Raw genomic sequence first — 15,861 nt, 5'->3', positions numbered from 1 at the left:
AACTCCGCAAGACCCCTCCTCAGAGTTCTGCAGGTCCCCTGCAACCTGTACCCTGCCCTGCTCGACCATTCGACTGTGTTGGAATTGATCTTTACGGCCCCCTTCCAAGCACTCCGGACGGTAACCGGTGGATCATTGTTGCCGTAGACCACCTCACACGGTACGCCGAAACATCTGCGCTGCCGGCGTCCACCGCGAAAGACGTCGCTTGCTTCCTTCTTCGCCACCTCATTCTGCGACACGGTGCTCCACGTGAATTATTAAGTGACCGTGGGCGCGTCTTTCTCTCCAATGTCATCGCGGCCCTGCTAAAGGAGTGCAACATCGTTCATCGCACCGCTTCCGCCTACCATCCACAAACTAACAGCATGACGGAACGTTTCAATCGTACGCTTGGCGACATGCTTGCCATGTATGTGTCTGGCGATCACTCCATTTGGGACCGGGTTCTTCCTTTCGTCACTTACGCCTATAACTCTGCCCCGTAAACTACCACCGGCTTCTCTCCTTTCTTTCTTCTCTATGGCCGAGAACCTTCCTACCTCTTGGACACCATTCTCACCTACCGTCCTGACGCTTCTGAAGTGACACCTGTTTCAGAAGCAGCTGCTTATGCTGAAGATTGTCGCCAACTAGCCCGCTCGTTCACCACCCAAGATCAGTGGCGCCAAAAATCACGCCATGACGCATCCGCTCCTAGTGCCTGCTATTCTCCCGGAATGCTTGTTTTGCTTCGGGTCCTGACTACTTCCCCCGGCCAATCCACTAAGTTTTTGTCCAACTACCACGGTCCCTACTGCGTACTGCAGCAAGCATCACCTGTGAACTATGTCATCGAGCCGCTTGCGCCGTCTTCTGATCGCCGTTGCCGAGGGCGCGAAATAGTTCATGTAGCACGGCTTAAACCGTGTTACGACCCGCGGATGCTGTCTTTTCCCTAGGTCGCCACGATGGCTTCTTTCTGTGCGGGGGGTGATTGTACTGGAGATTATCGGTGCCAGCACGGTGAAGTGTGAAAGAGGAAGTCGACGAACTAGGAGTGCGCGCTCGATCGGTGCCCAGCTGAGACTGCTCCGTCATCTTGTACTTCAGTCAGACGCCCTGTTAATATCCAAGAACATCCCGTGACTATATATATATATATATATATATACTCTTTAGGTGAGGACACTGGTGAGGCGCAGTCAACCAGGTAATGTAGCAGTGGCGTGCGTCCATCGGCCCAGTGACAGCAGTGGACACCTATCAGCGGGACGACACAACCTCGGTTAAAGCGCAGGCGAGAGTTTGTGTGTAGAAGGAACACGCGAATAGCGCAAGCAACCAGAGAACAGCGCCTGCATGCGGTGTTGTGGCGCCGTATCTGCTTCGTCGAGGCGTCCCCCATGCTCTCCCCTCACCACGGTGACTTACTTTCGCGTGTCACTCAATTATTTAGGATGTTCAACGAAGTGCCAGTTGCTATACCAATGGAAGATAAAACCATTAAAACCTTTTGTCTTGAAATTGTGTCGTACCGCTGATGGGTATCTGCTGCTCTCGTCGGGCCAATTGGTGCATGCCGTTGCTACTTTATCTGGTCAATCACGTCTCGCAAGCAAGCCGAGAAGTGTCCCCACCTAAAGAGTATATATCTTACACCATGGCTCTGACTAACAGTGATTAGTGGCACTGTGAGGCCTGACATCACAAAGTGGTCTGAGAGTTCAGACAATATGTGCTAATGTTGCTGTTCTGGTGCAAAATTTAAAAAAATGGCAATTTGACCTCCATTTGTCTTCTATTGATCAACCTATTATCGTGAAATTAACAAAGATTTCAAAGCATACCAGATCAGTAAGACCCTTTTCACCTGCAAGTTCACCCGCTATAACAGAATGCACTTATGGCTGCACCTAGCTATTTGTTGCCTCAAGATCGTACACATCCCTTCTGTGGCAATTTGATTCCTGGTTTGCAGCAGGGGCTTTTCAAGAGGTGGAGTCCAAAAACACTTTTGTACTTGTACTTTGGTGCACGTTAAAGAACACTATATTCCTTCTCGCAACTCATTTGCAGTACTGCCGAAGGTATGAGGCGTACACAGAAAATATCCTTGCACAGCATAATGAAGTTCCGGACTTGAATGTCTTATTGTTGGTGGGATTGGAATTATATTTTTTCTTGGTACATGATATTGACGCGAAGTAAGCTGCCCACTACAGGCACCGATCGTCAGAAGTCAGCTGCCGACTGCAGGCTCGAGATCGCCAGAGAGAAGACGACGAAGGGCGCAGGTGTGCGCGCGTTCTCTTAAAGGGCCTCTAAACCACCCAGAGGTCGAAATTTAGTTCTGGCGTTGCACTTGTGCACGAGTCTACAACACGTAGCCGCGAGAATTTTTCGAAATGGTGCCGGAATAGCGGAGTTACGCGTGTTTGATGATCGAAAAACGGCCCTCCCTCGTTTCGCTCTTTCCTTCGCTACTCTCCTCGTCGGCTGGTCTCCCCTCCTCGTCGAGTGCTGCTCGAAATGTCACGTGACAAACGTCATCGCCAACGCGCTTCTCAAAACACTGCCTACTTCCGGTTAAGGCACGTCCGCTCTAGCCATGATGCTAGCGGCACATACACGGACGACGAACATGCCTCCAGTCTGCAGCGCAAGAGGTGTCCAAAGTAGACGGCAGTTCGGCCGGCGCCCCGCCCGCTGCACGATCAACAGGCCAATCGACGACCGCGAAGCTGCGCGCCTCCGCCACCGGCAACGAAAACATCGGCTGCAGCTGAGTGCACGGCTACCGACGGGAGACGACCGGCTCGACTGTGCTCGCATTGCAGCCGACGGCACCGCTAATATCAGCGTATTTTTCTTCTTTGTGTACAATTATTGCGAAGAGCGATAACAACGATGAGAAAATATTGCGGCTTGTGAGCGTCGGTAATTCATTTCGAAGCGCCGTCCGCTTTAGCTTTAAAGGGAACCGGAAAAGGCCTAGCGACGATATCGGCGCCGTCGAGCGATCAGCGGCGGTGAGACTGCCGCACAAATGAGTCCCGGTCTCATCCTCTCTACGTACAGCAAGGAAATCTCGCCGCTCGCGAGCAAAACCGCTGTCGACCGGCGGCCCGCGAATGGCAAACGGCGTGCGGCGAGTTAGTGTGCCGGTAACGTGGACGTAGACTCGGCGCTTCTCGGCTACCCGCTGTTGCTGCGGTGCCGGCGCGTGTTATGCGAAGCGTGCCGCTATAGACCCTGTGTTGCGCGCACGTCTGGAAAGGCCGACACTGTTCGCAGAGTTAATCAGACCGCTAAGCATGACTGTGTTGGAACACGAGCGATTTGGCACTTGCATTGTGGGCTGCAATTACCGATGCGCAAGCGCGCACTAGCGAGCAACACCAGCAACACGGCGAGGACGAGCAGGGAGCGCGTGTACCTGCTAGCAGACAAACCGGAAGTCGTAAGTTCTTGTTCGACCAATGGACATCGTTTCCACCGTTGACATCACCAGATTCCCCCTGCTGACATCATGACGACCGCTGGGGTTACCGGAAAGGCGAGGGGAGGAGGACGACATTGTTTTTTTTTATTTTGTGTCGCTCCCGCGGCGCGTAGCGCTGCAGCATTTGGCATCATTGATCGTGACGGCATTCTGAACTCGATGCGCGTGTTTACTTGAAATGTTCAAAAAATATATGAGGTGGTTTAGGGGCCCTTTAAGTGTCGGCCATCATTAAGGGGGGAGGAGGGGATGGAAAATAACTTCTTGTTTCTTGGCAGAAAGGGCTGAAATTTGGCACACACACAGTGCATTGCAATATAGAGGCAAATCTAAAATTTCGTTAAGATATCTTCATTAGTTTTTGTTTTATAAGAATTTATAAAAGTTTACAAGTTTCTTGTTCGTGGAAAGCCTGGCACGGCAACGAAACATGCCAGGGAGCTGCCTTTAGTTTTAATCTATGCTCAAAAGAGCACTACAGGGTACAACAGTTCCAAAATTTTTTTAACCCCTTTATTTTTTTTTACAGAGAACATGATGTTCACGTTCACTAATTGATTGTACCAGAACTTGTCACTCACAAATTAGCATGTAGAAAAAAAGTAAGCCATCAACAAGATATTGAAGACTGTCATACCCTCAAGCACACTTCAGGGAATACATAAAAACAAACGGGATCAAAATCGGTCGAGCCATTGTTGTGCTATGCTTTCCACGGGCGTGGTGACTGACAAAAAAACACAATTGAGAAAACGGGCTGCAAAGTTTTGCAAGCAGTGCAGATTTATTAGAACACATCAGGGCTGTAATATTTGGCATCATGGCTGTCGGGCATCTTCTTGCACCTTTGCCTCTTCGATTGGTGGCCGTTTAAAAATTCATGGCCTGGCTGGTCCATCAAATTGAGCTTCCGTTCAGTTGTGCACACCGCGCGATGGCAGTCGCGATCGCTGCATGCTCGCGCTTCTGCCGTCAACGCTGACACGAAACGCGGCTCGAGGCGCGTCCGAATGGTGCGCCGGGGTTCGGGCGACTATTTGTCCAGTGAATCTTCGGTTATCACACTGTAGCTCGTCGACGGTTGGGGCTCACTCGGAGGCGGCGTGTCCGTGTCGCACGATGCATCAGAAACTGAGTACACCATCATTGCCGGCGACGGTGACCTTCGACTCGCGTCGATACGATCTCGGCTGATTCGCATGGCCGTACGCCGAGACGCGGGAGCCTCCGTTGGCGCATCTTCCGTTGACTGCATTATCAGTGCCGATTACACAGGGCGATTGTCGGTTTCGCTGCTCGAGTCCCACGGTGCAAGATAGCGCGGCACGTTCAGTCGGGTGCTCCTCCGCTTCTCCCACTAATTGCCGTATCTTTCTCGCCGTAGGAGGCTTGCGCTTCCGTATTCCGAAGACGCGCTTCGTCCAAAATTTCTTTTCGAACGAGCGACGATCCATCACTAACCTTGGAGCTCTCAGAAATCCGAATTCTGCGTCTCAAGTGAAGACACTGGCGTAGTTTGCGAAGCAGACAACTGCGGTTGCCATTTTGCCCACTGCCGCAGCAGTAACCAATGCGGAGACGCCTTTCAGCACGGCAGGCCCGTTTTCATCGGAGGGCCTGTGTGACTACCTCCAGCAGACCCGCGCTTCTTTTGTGTTTGCGCGTTTGTTACAAAATGGCGGCAACCGACGAATTGAGAAGTGGAACAGTGAAACTTTGAGTGAAACCACAACTGGAGCCAGTCAGAATGACTTATGCGGACACCGTACGACGACCGTCGCTGTACGGCCCCTCAAACATCATGCGGCCCTCTGAACCAACAGAAGTAGTGTTCAGGCGTCGCAGTCCATCGAGGAGTCAAGGCCCAGGAAAAGCGACTTCTGGCGGGCTCCTGACCTCAGGCCCCTAAGTTTTCATTGCGGAGAGGCTAGCCACCTCTACAGGATGTGCCCCTATCGACGCGTGGGCCTCTGCGGGTTCCCTCCAGGTGCACCTCGCCCACGACCTGGTCAGCGCCCGATGGAGATAGAGAACTTCATCGCCAGTCGTGGCGGTTCATTCTAGCAGCGAAGGCACGAGCCCCGTTCTGCATCGCCTGCTCGATACCGATACCAAGTCCCTCATTTCATCAAGACGCTCATAGACGTTGTTCACCCAGCCCTGCTATCCCGGAAAACTGAGTCCAGCGACCTCCGGAGGTGAGGCCACTGACGCCGAGGGCATCGAATATCCTCCATCACGACGACAACGCACCGACGTTCAGTCACACTCAGGTGCCCAAAGGCAAGTGGTCACTTCGGACATACTGGTTACCATAGACGACGAAGAAGTCACGGCATTAATTGACACTGGTGCGGACAGCTCGATTATGAGCAGAGAGCTTGCGTCAAAGCTAAAGAAAGCGCAGTGGACACAGTGGACTGGGTCGCAGGTCCATACTGCTGGAGGGCATCTACTAATTCCTATGGGAAGATGCATCGCTCGGGTAAATATTCCTGGATTTACATACATCGGGGACTTCATTATTCTGCCCAGCTGCTCGAGGGACTTGATACTCGGCATGGACTTTCTACAGGCGAATGGAGCCATAATTAACCTGGAAAAATCAAGCGTGACATTCCCTACAGCAAAAGCCATAGCAAGTGACGCTGGCGACGAGAATCGCACCGAAAACGCCTTGCGCATCATCGAAGACAGCATAACAGTACCGCCAAGAAGCAGCCTGCTGACCCTGGTAACGTGCGACGCATTCAACGGTTCTGAGGGCATCGCCGAGGCAAACATTCCGTTAATGCTTGAGCGGAACATCTGCATTGCACGGGGCCTCGTTCAGCTTCAGCACAGACGCTCATTAGTCCTGCTGACAAACTTCAGCAACGAATATCAGCACTTACCGCAAGGCACAGCGGTCGCCTTCCTCCATGAAATTGCTGCCTTCCCTGTTGTCGCCTCGCTAGAAACTGCTTCCCCTAATTCATCGAAAGAGGTCAACATGAGCGATTGCATTCAGATTAAATCCGGCTTATCTGAATGACAGTAACAGCAGCTATTGGACCTTCTCAATGACTTCTCTGGCTGCTTCTCAACCGAGTCTAAAGTACGGCGCACCTCCGTTACGAAGCATCGCATTCCTACAGATGAGTCCGCACGCCCCGTTCGTCAGCATCCGTACCGCGTTGCTGCTACGGAAAGGGAGGTGATAAGGCACCAGGTTCAAGACATGTTAAATAATGACGTGATTCAGCCATCCATAAGTCATTGGGTGTCACTCGTTGTTTTCGTTAAACAGAAGGGCAATACACTACGCTTCTGCGTAGACTACAGACGGCTGAACAGTGTCACCAAACGCGACGTTTATCCCCTGGCACAGATCGATGACGCTCTGGATCGTCTATGCCACGCCCAATTTTTCACCTCGTTGGATCTTAAGTCTGGGTACTGGCAGATCGAAGTAGACGAGCGTGACCGCGAAAAAACGGCATTTGTGACTCCTGATGGATTATATGAATTTAAAGTCCTCCCATTCGGCCTGTGTTCCGCACCTGCCACATTTCAGCATATGATGGACAATACACTTCACTCCGCATCGAAAACACCAGACCTGTCGTCAAGGCCGCTGGCCATTTCATCCATATTGTGGTTCTACAATAGCTCGTCCTCGCAGTGGCTTCTGGCTTCTGTTCTCTCTGTACTGAAATGGCAGACGTGCTTAGTCTACTTAGACGACGTTGTGGTGTTTTCAAGAACGTTTGATGAACATCTAGAACGACTCGGGAATGTACTCCTCGCAATCAGCAAAGCAAATCTGACTATCAAGCCTGAGAAATGTCATTTTGGCTTTCAGGAGCGAAAGTTTCTCGGACACGTATTCGGCCCCCGCGGTGTTCAGCCAGACCCGAGAAGCTAGCTGCCGTCGCTGAATTCCTGTGTCCAACAGACAAGAAGGCAGTTCAGCGATTCTTAGGTCTCTGCGCTTAATACCGTCATTTTGTCGAAGGATTTTCAAGGATCGCCGAACCATTAACGAGACTAACACGCCAGGATGTACCCTTTGAGTGGATGGAAGAACAACAGAAAGCCTTTACAGAATTGCGGAAGCGACTGCAAACAGCCCCCGTACTCGCGCATTTCGACGACAAGGCTGACACAGAAATCCACACAGACGCCACTAACGTGGGGCTCGGTGCTATACTCGTTCAGTGGCAAGACGGCACCGAACGAGTACTAGCCTACGCGAGCCGCAGTCTCACAAAGGCGGAGGTCAACTATTCCACGACTGAAAAGGAGTGTCTAGCTGTTGTTTGGGTCATCGGCAAGTTCCGACCCTACCTTTACGGCCACCCTTTTCGCGTAGGGAGTGACCACCACTCACTGTGTTGGCTTGCGAGTCTTGGGACCCTTCAGGCCGCCTCGCTCGTTGGAGCCTCCGCCTTCAGGAGTACGACGTCACAGTGGTATATCGATCCGGGCAGAAGCACGGTGACGCTGACTGCCTCTCACATGCACCGATACCTTGCAAGTCCAGTGACTTAGAATAAGATTTCCCATTTCTTGGTGTAGTAGACACTGTCGAGATGGCTGACCTCCAACATGCAGACAGTACATTGCATCCCCTCATCAGATACCTTCAGGGAGCTGACGTTGTTCCACGACCGATGTCACGAGGTCTGACTTCTTACTGCCTCCGGAACGACGTGCTCTACAAAAAAAACTTTGGAAACAGGCAAGAAACGTTCCTTCTTGTCGTCCCAGTTTCACTGCGCGAAGAAGTACTGCAAGGGTGTCATGACGACCCGTGTGCCGGACACTTAGGCTTCGCCAGGACGTTAGTGCGCATACGCCAGAAGTATTACTGGCCACAACTGTTCTTGTCCGTTCAGCGCTACGTGAGCAGCTGCCGCGATTGCCAACGGCGCAAGGTTCCACCTTTGAAACCTGCTGGTCTTCTGCAACCCCTAGGCCCTCCTCTAGCACCGTTTCAACAGGTGGGCATGGATCTCCTCGGTCCGTTCCCTACGTTATCTGCAGGAAACAAATGGATAGTCGCAACGGACTACCTACTGTGGTACGCAGAAACCAAAGCTGTGCCCCGCGGAACCACTACAGAAGTCACGATGTTTTTTGTCCATGAAATCGTACTACGTCACGAGGCCCCTTCCATCTTAATAACCGATCGAGGAACTGCGTTTACTGCTGACTTAATGCAGGAGATTGTCACGCTGACCCACACTAATCATCGAAAAACCACGGCCTATCACCCACAAACTAATGGACTAACCGAGCGCCTCAACAGAACTACGGCCGATATGATCTCGATGTACGTTGACGTAGAGCACAAGTCCTGGGACCAAATTCTACTATACGTGACATTCGCATACAATACAGCTATGCAGGAAACGACCCGATTCACACCATTTGAACTGGCTTATGGGCGCTGCGTAACAACACCTTTAGACGCCATGCTCCCGGTAGACAACGGAACAAGAAGTGACAATGCTGACGACATCATCCAGAAAGCCGAAGAAGCTCGACACCTTGCTCGCATCTACAACCAGCAGAGTGTCGACGCCCGCCGTTACAACAGTGGCCGAAGGAACATTCAGTACGAACCCGGCGACTACGTTTGGGTGTGGACACCCGTCCGTCACCAGGGGCTGTCGGAAAAATTACTCCACAAATACTTTTGCCCGTACAAGATCATCAGGCGACTCAGCGACGTGAACTACAAGGACGTCCCTCAGAGTACTAATATGAGCTCTAGCCGACACCGGGCACGAGCCGAGATTATTATGCCCACGAAGAATTGCCCCTCTGATCCACTTTCTCCCACACCCTCTGTCGCCCTTTACCCAATCCGACCGGCGACCGGGACGGTCGCTTTTCACGTGGCGAGTAATGACGCGAAGTAAGTTGCCCACTACAGGCACAAGATCGCCAGAGAGAAGACGAAGGGCGCAGGTGTGTGCGCGTTCTCTTGAGTGTCGGCCATCATTAAAGAATACTGTTCTCTTTCGGCGAGCCCCGATTAATTATTTTCGTGACAATGTATTAGTGATACATCCCATGTTGGACCTTTGTGCATGCAAGTCGTGTACTGTGGTGGTGAGTAGATGACGCGGTGCCGATAAACACATTTTGAGGGTCATTCAGCCTTCCTGTTGGCTAAGGAGTCCTGCAGCTTCCACAATGCTGCAAACGGCTTGCAAGATGAAGTTTGGATGGTCAAAATTGGGGATGGGCGAATATTTGGTATTGTCAAATATTCGATCGAATAATTCTATATTCGTTATTCGCTTCGATTCGAATTCAGGTATTCAATATTTTCGAATTATTCGGCGCTCCCGAATAGGCAGCCAGAAGCCACGGACAGACAGTACACATCGCGGTGGCTATGCTTCACGTCATGGCTGCCATACATCAACCATAAATCTCGAAGGCTATAAGTTTTCGCATTAAAGAGCCGGAAATGTGCGACGCAAAAGAGCAGAAACGGCGCTAGTGTACAACTGAAACGAAGTGGCGGAGTCCGCATCGCCATAGTCATCAGCGGAAAACGTACGTGAATGACAGCAACGATGGAACACTTCGTGCCAATTTGTGCCTTTATTGCATTTACCGCCGCGCATAACACGTTGGCCGCGGAATTTCGTAGTCGCCATCCGTGATTGCACCGATAGCTGCCGCGGTTTTTTCTGCAGCGGTTGTGGCAAAAAGTAGTTTGGTTTTAACTCAATACACACATCGGCCGCGTGCCTAAAAAGCTGCGTAGTCGCCATCCATGATTGCATAGATAGCGACCGCGATTTCATCTGCAGTTGTTGCAGCGAACGGTTGTTTCGTTCTAACTCGGTGCCTGCATCTGCCGCGTGCCTTAAGCCCTGCAAAGTCGTCGTTCATAATCGCGTCGATAGCGGCCGCGGTTGCGACAAACAGTTATTTCGGTTTGACTCGGTGCAAAGTTGTCGAGGTTGAAGAGCACCAGATACATCGCGATGGACGTGCGACCTGTTGGTGATCAGCTTACTGGCAAAAAAAATAATCGGGATGTGCGCGCGGTAGTGCAAAGCGTGACGCAAATGAAGGCGGGCGTCGCGGCCGTGCTGCGAAGGAAGTCGTGAAGCCTCAATCGCCACTGCGAGAGCCACGAGATGAGAGTTGTAGCTTCTGCACTGCTTTTGTGCAAAATAGAAAAAGAACTTGTTCATCCATTCCACTAATAAAACCCCGATAATTTGGCAGTTGGTTAATTCGGACACTTTTTTCCGGTCCCGTGAAATTCAAATGAGGTTTTACTATAATATATGATAAATACTATTTGAACCATTCGATTTGAAATTATTCGACCAAATCACTATTCGTTTCGAATTCGCTTCGAACCTCAAATTCGCTATTCGCCCATCCCTAGTCAAAATGAATCCAGCGCCCCACCACTACTGCATCCCTTATAACCCACTGTGCAACTTGAGCACTAATAAACCCAAATTATTTTTAAGATCTGCTAAATATGCTCTATGCATACACAATTACGTAAGGCTGCTTCCTGGTTAGTGGATTGACAACTGTTACATTCTAACTTGGATTTGTACTTTTTTCTGGGGTTTTATATGCCAAAACCAGTTCTGATTATCAGGTGGCACGCCGTAGTGGAGGGCTCCAGATTAATTTTGACCACCTCGGGTTCTTCTTAACGTGCACCACAACACAAGCACACGGGCATTTTTGTATTTTGCCTCCATCGAAATGTGGAAGCCACAGCCGGGATTCGATCCCGCGACCTCGTGCTCAGCAGCGCAACGCCTTGGCTAACTGAGCCAAGGCGTTGCGGAGAAGCATTGAAAAATGATGTACCACATGTTAATGGCGTTCTGTTAACTCAGCTTAACAGCAGGTACTGTCTTCCCACGTTTCCTTCATCCTTGTTTCTTTCCGCCACAATTCCGGAATAAAATGAGTCATCTAACCCAAACCAAAATTTTGCTGTTGCAAAACAATTTTGCAATTACCGTATATACTTGTGTAATGAGTGCACTCGCATAATAAACGCATCCCCAACTTTGCTCTTGAAAATCTGGATTTTTGTTTTCTTTGCATAATAATCACAGCCCCAACTTTTCTCATACACAGTCGCACTATCAAATAGTATCAGTATATGTGGGGGGGGGGGGGGAGGACACGAATCTTTGACTCTCGCACATGTGTTTAAAGCAAGCGCATTTAATGCTTAACATTAAAATATTAAGCCGCCTGTGCCGGTGCAAAGGCACCTCACAAACGCAGGACAAACAAATGCAACTGGCTCTCTGCAACAGTAACTTTACGCAGTTTATGGACTTTACTCTGACGTAATGGGAGAATGTGTCATGGGCAGCCGGGCACAGTGCACGGGAGAGGCCAACTGGACAAGGGGCAGCCTGCACTTGGTCGGCATAGTGGGCATAATCTGATGTAGTGTGGAATTCGTGTATCTGCCTGTCTTTTGTTTCGCTGTGTGCGATGGGCCGTAAGTCGAGCTTTACGCCTGCTGCGGGACAGAGTTTATCTGCTCGCAAAACAGAAATGCTGATCAGACATCAATAAACTTTGACATGTCGATGAGCAGGACAATCCAGGAAAGAGATGCACGCTTGTCAAAACAGGTGCCGAAAAGTAGTCCTTCAATGTGATGCTTGCAATAACGGCAGACGGCCAGAAGCCGCTGCGAGGACGAGCTATTGTAGAACCACAATATGGATGAAACGGCCAGCGGCCTTGACGACAGGTCTGGTGGTCTTGATGCGGAGTGAAGTGTACTAAAAAAAGGCTGTTGCAGTTTGCAAATAGTATACATGTATTTTTACTGCGAAGATAACTTCTCTAATGCATTTTTCAATTTGTTAACATCTTACTTTTCAATTCTTGCTGTTTAAAAAAAGTTCCCATAAAATTTACCTCGCATAATAAGTGCACCCCCAACTTTGCATCGGTATTTTAGGGAAAAAAGTGCATTCACTACACCATTATATAAGGTATTTTCGATCAAAGACAACAGTTCCCAGTAAAATACAATGGCCATATGGCACTGCAAATTTAGTAGACACTCACTCGTGCTTGTAAATATTTTCCTGGTCACCACTCATGTCTGGCCTCATTCACTGAAACTTTACACTTTAAAGAGTAAACTGATAATTGAGTGTTTACATGTTACGCAAGAACGTTCAAAGCTGAATGTTTAGTCATGAGCCACAAAGTAAACAAGTGACGTTTTCTGTATACTTCTTTTCTGTAAGCTACAGCAAATCTTCTAAACATGGATGTTTTAAGCCAGTCGGTGTAAAAAAATGTAGCGTTAAAAGAAGCATTCATGATTACATAAAAAATAATGTAATGACATCGCACCAAAAACATGACAGCCTGTGGCTTACAAGCTATTGGCAATAAAAAGACAATAAGTGAATGATCGTAATCCTGATTTAATGTAGCGGCTGACATTATTGTGCGACTGTGCCCTGGACAAAACATTTTTAGCCCTGCCTTCGAGTATGCACTCCGTACGGCAATGCTCGCACCATTTGCACACGGCGTTACGAGCTCGGAAGGATGTATGCTGTTTACATCCTTCTGGATGTTTCCATGTCTTCTGAAGCCTTGGCTAAAGTTTCATGCCGTTTGCATAGTTAGTGTGGGCGAAAAATGCCGAAACAGCTGCTTTCTGTGCTGCGCCGGCATTTTGCACTGTCATTGTAAACAGAGGCAGTGGAGGCTGGCTGAGGCAAGCACCGCGGGAGCACAGTAGAAAGTCTATAAACTGATTTGCTGTTTCTCTTTAGTGTCCCTTTAACTCAGTACAAAATACACTAGGAGAAAAAACAAGCTTGGTGTCTGCCTTCGCAGTTGTGCGGAGTATTTTCTGATGATTGTCTCTCGTTATTCTAGGGTGCTTGGAGGAACTGGGCTTCCTATTTAAAGTTTTCGGCCTTCCCATCTCTGAACCTACACCGCCAGTGCTTCTCAAGGAAGTGGCTAGCCACATTTCAGACAGAGACAATGCTGTGAGGAATGCAGCGCTCAATTGCGTTGTAGAGGCCTTCTTTTGCGAAGAGGAGAGGGTCTTTAAGTACATTGGCCAGGTGAGTTTGTGTCTATGCCAAGCTTTCTCACTCATGCACGGAAACAGTGTGGTGAACAAGATGCCAAGAAAGTGAGACATGTCCTATCGCAATCAGTATCAACTACAATGCGAAAGCGTGTGGCCATCGAGAAGGAAATTCAACAAGAGCGGACACTCCCATAGAGCCCAGCGGCCGACTGCAGCGCACCAAACCGTTGGCATTAATACCTGAACCACACTTCTGGTTTCGCTTCTGGGCGTGCACATTTTGAACGCTAGCTGGCACGCGTTACGCCGGCTACGCCGATGAGCATGGAATGTTTTTTTTTTCTTCTTCTATTGCGCAACCGTTCGCGGTCTTGGTGCGGAATCATTTTATTATTTGGTAAAAATGATTGCGAACAACCTTTACAAGCCTTCATCGAATCTGTGCCACATGCAGTGTCACGAAGTGGACGCACGATGCCTTGTGAAATTATGAAATTTTTATTTTGCTCTATTTATAGTGGAACCTTGTTGATATGTTCTTCGTGGGAACAAGATAATCAAACGTATCATCCAAAGCAAGCCCCAAAACGTACAGGCTAACTTGGTGACAAACTCGCTAGCAAAGCTTCCTATGGTGTCGAGTGATAGTGTTTCGCATAATACGCATCTTATGCGGAGCAGCATCACGACACCACACATAACGAAGCCAACACACTTTTATTGAGCAACTTTAACACAGCTCGTCGGTTTTCGTTGAACTTCCTTTTTTTTCTCCTTTTTTTAAAGTTTGGAAACAAGTTCTTTTCAAAGATCTCAAGTTCCTTGGCATAGCTACAGAGGTCACGGCACCAAGATGCCAAGAATTCCGAAAGAAAGGAATACCGTAGAGCAGCGTCACAGAACGAGCTTTAGTGTTTCGCATAATACGGAGGAGGGCAGGCGTTTCATTCAGCCATGTGACTGCATGAAGATCTCGCCTGAAACGCCAACCAAATCAAGCGTGAGCGACAGCTGACGCGAGCAGACGATACTGCGAGCGAGAATATAGCGGTCGGGCGGGTCCGCATGACACCACGCAACGGCTTGTCTGGAGGCGCGCGTTCCCTTCCTTCTTTAAAGAGCGAGCGCGTGCTTCCAGACCGGCCGTGCCCGCGCTTACGTGAAGGGGGCAGCTCTCATTGGTCGGCTTAACTCGCGGCTTGTTTGCTGCCAGGCCGCGCAACAATTTAAATCGGTCCAGGATCGATCTCTCCCACGGCACTTAAAACCTGCTTCGCGGCAGCTTTTGTGACACGCGTTTTTCCGCTAGTGTCGCCGGCCCTTAACATGTTTTTCGTGGGTCGTTGGAATGCAATTTAATCAAGTACACTTGAACATAAAGCTACGAGTTTCATAAATACTAGTTTGCAGTCGTATCATCCAATTTCAGTTGAAAACGCGATAGTATCAACTGCATGAAAATACATTGCTGCTATGGGGCATTGGCCGGGAAACAAAAAAAAACGTATCCCAAAAAACGGATTACGCAGAATCATATTAACGAGGTTCCAGTGTAAACGCTCGTTCCAGGGTTCTTGTGCATTCATCCTACGTTGTGGCACTACGTAAGCAGCAGTAGTTCCAGTATGAATCTCCACCGCAACGGCCTCAGCTGAAAGAAGTAAATCGGAAGCATGTGTCATTTTGGTATTTTGACATTATTGGAATACCGTAAAAACCCGCGTATAATACGAACCCGAATATAATAGGAGGTGAAATTTCTGAGACAAGAAATTTAAAAAAAAGTTTTACCCGCATATAATACGAGTGAGAGAAACTCGGGGAAAAGGAAAAGATTTATTTAGATCAGACTCAGCTCTTCATTCACTGTCGTCCTCAGCTGCACTTTCATCGGACAATTCCTTGTCCGATAAATCTTCCCAGAGGTACTCGTCCTCTGTGCCATCGAGCGCGTTCGAGATCCCACACTTCTTGAAAGCGCGACGCACAAGGTCTTGTGGGATGCTCGCCCATGCGTCCACGATCCACTCGCACAGCGTGGCTGGCGATGCCCGCTTCAGCCGCCCGGTCGGCGTCACTGCAGGTTCACCTGACCGCATCCATTCAGCGTAGCACCGCTTCACCGCATCCTTGAAAGGCTTGTTGACGCAAACATCTAGAGGCTGCAGCTGAGACGTCATCCCACCCGGGATAACGACGAGTTCAGTTCCAGAATCGCGCAACAGCTTCTTCACTGAGTCGGCCAAATGGCCACGAAACGCGTCCAGCACGAGGATGGATGGGAACGACAACAGTGCACCGG

General features: G+C 49.6%; 1 protein-coding gene across 1 annotated transcript in view; it reads left to right on the top strand.

Moving 5' to 3' along the window:
* The window catches only part of LOC119446877 (cytoskeleton-associated protein 5-like), a 117,458-nt gene that overhangs the window by 44,622 nt on the left and 56,975 nt on the right, over positions 1–15,861 (top strand). Inside the window, exon 8 of the mRNA XM_049663653.1 lies at positions 13,397–13,590. Within this exon, the coding sequence (XP_049519610.1) occupies positions 13,397–13,590 (194 nt within the window). The remainder of the gene's footprint in view (positions 1–13,396; positions 13,591–15,861) is intronic.

The sequence above is a fragment of the Dermacentor silvarum genome, chromosome 1 (assembly GCF_013339745.2).
Source record: "Dermacentor silvarum isolate Dsil-2018 chromosome 1, BIME_Dsil_1.4, whole genome shotgun sequence".
In the NCBI taxonomy this organism is placed as follows: Eukaryota; Metazoa; Arthropoda; class Arachnida; order Ixodida; family Ixodidae; genus Dermacentor; species Dermacentor silvarum.
This window is presented reverse-complemented; position numbering and strand designations above follow the sequence as displayed.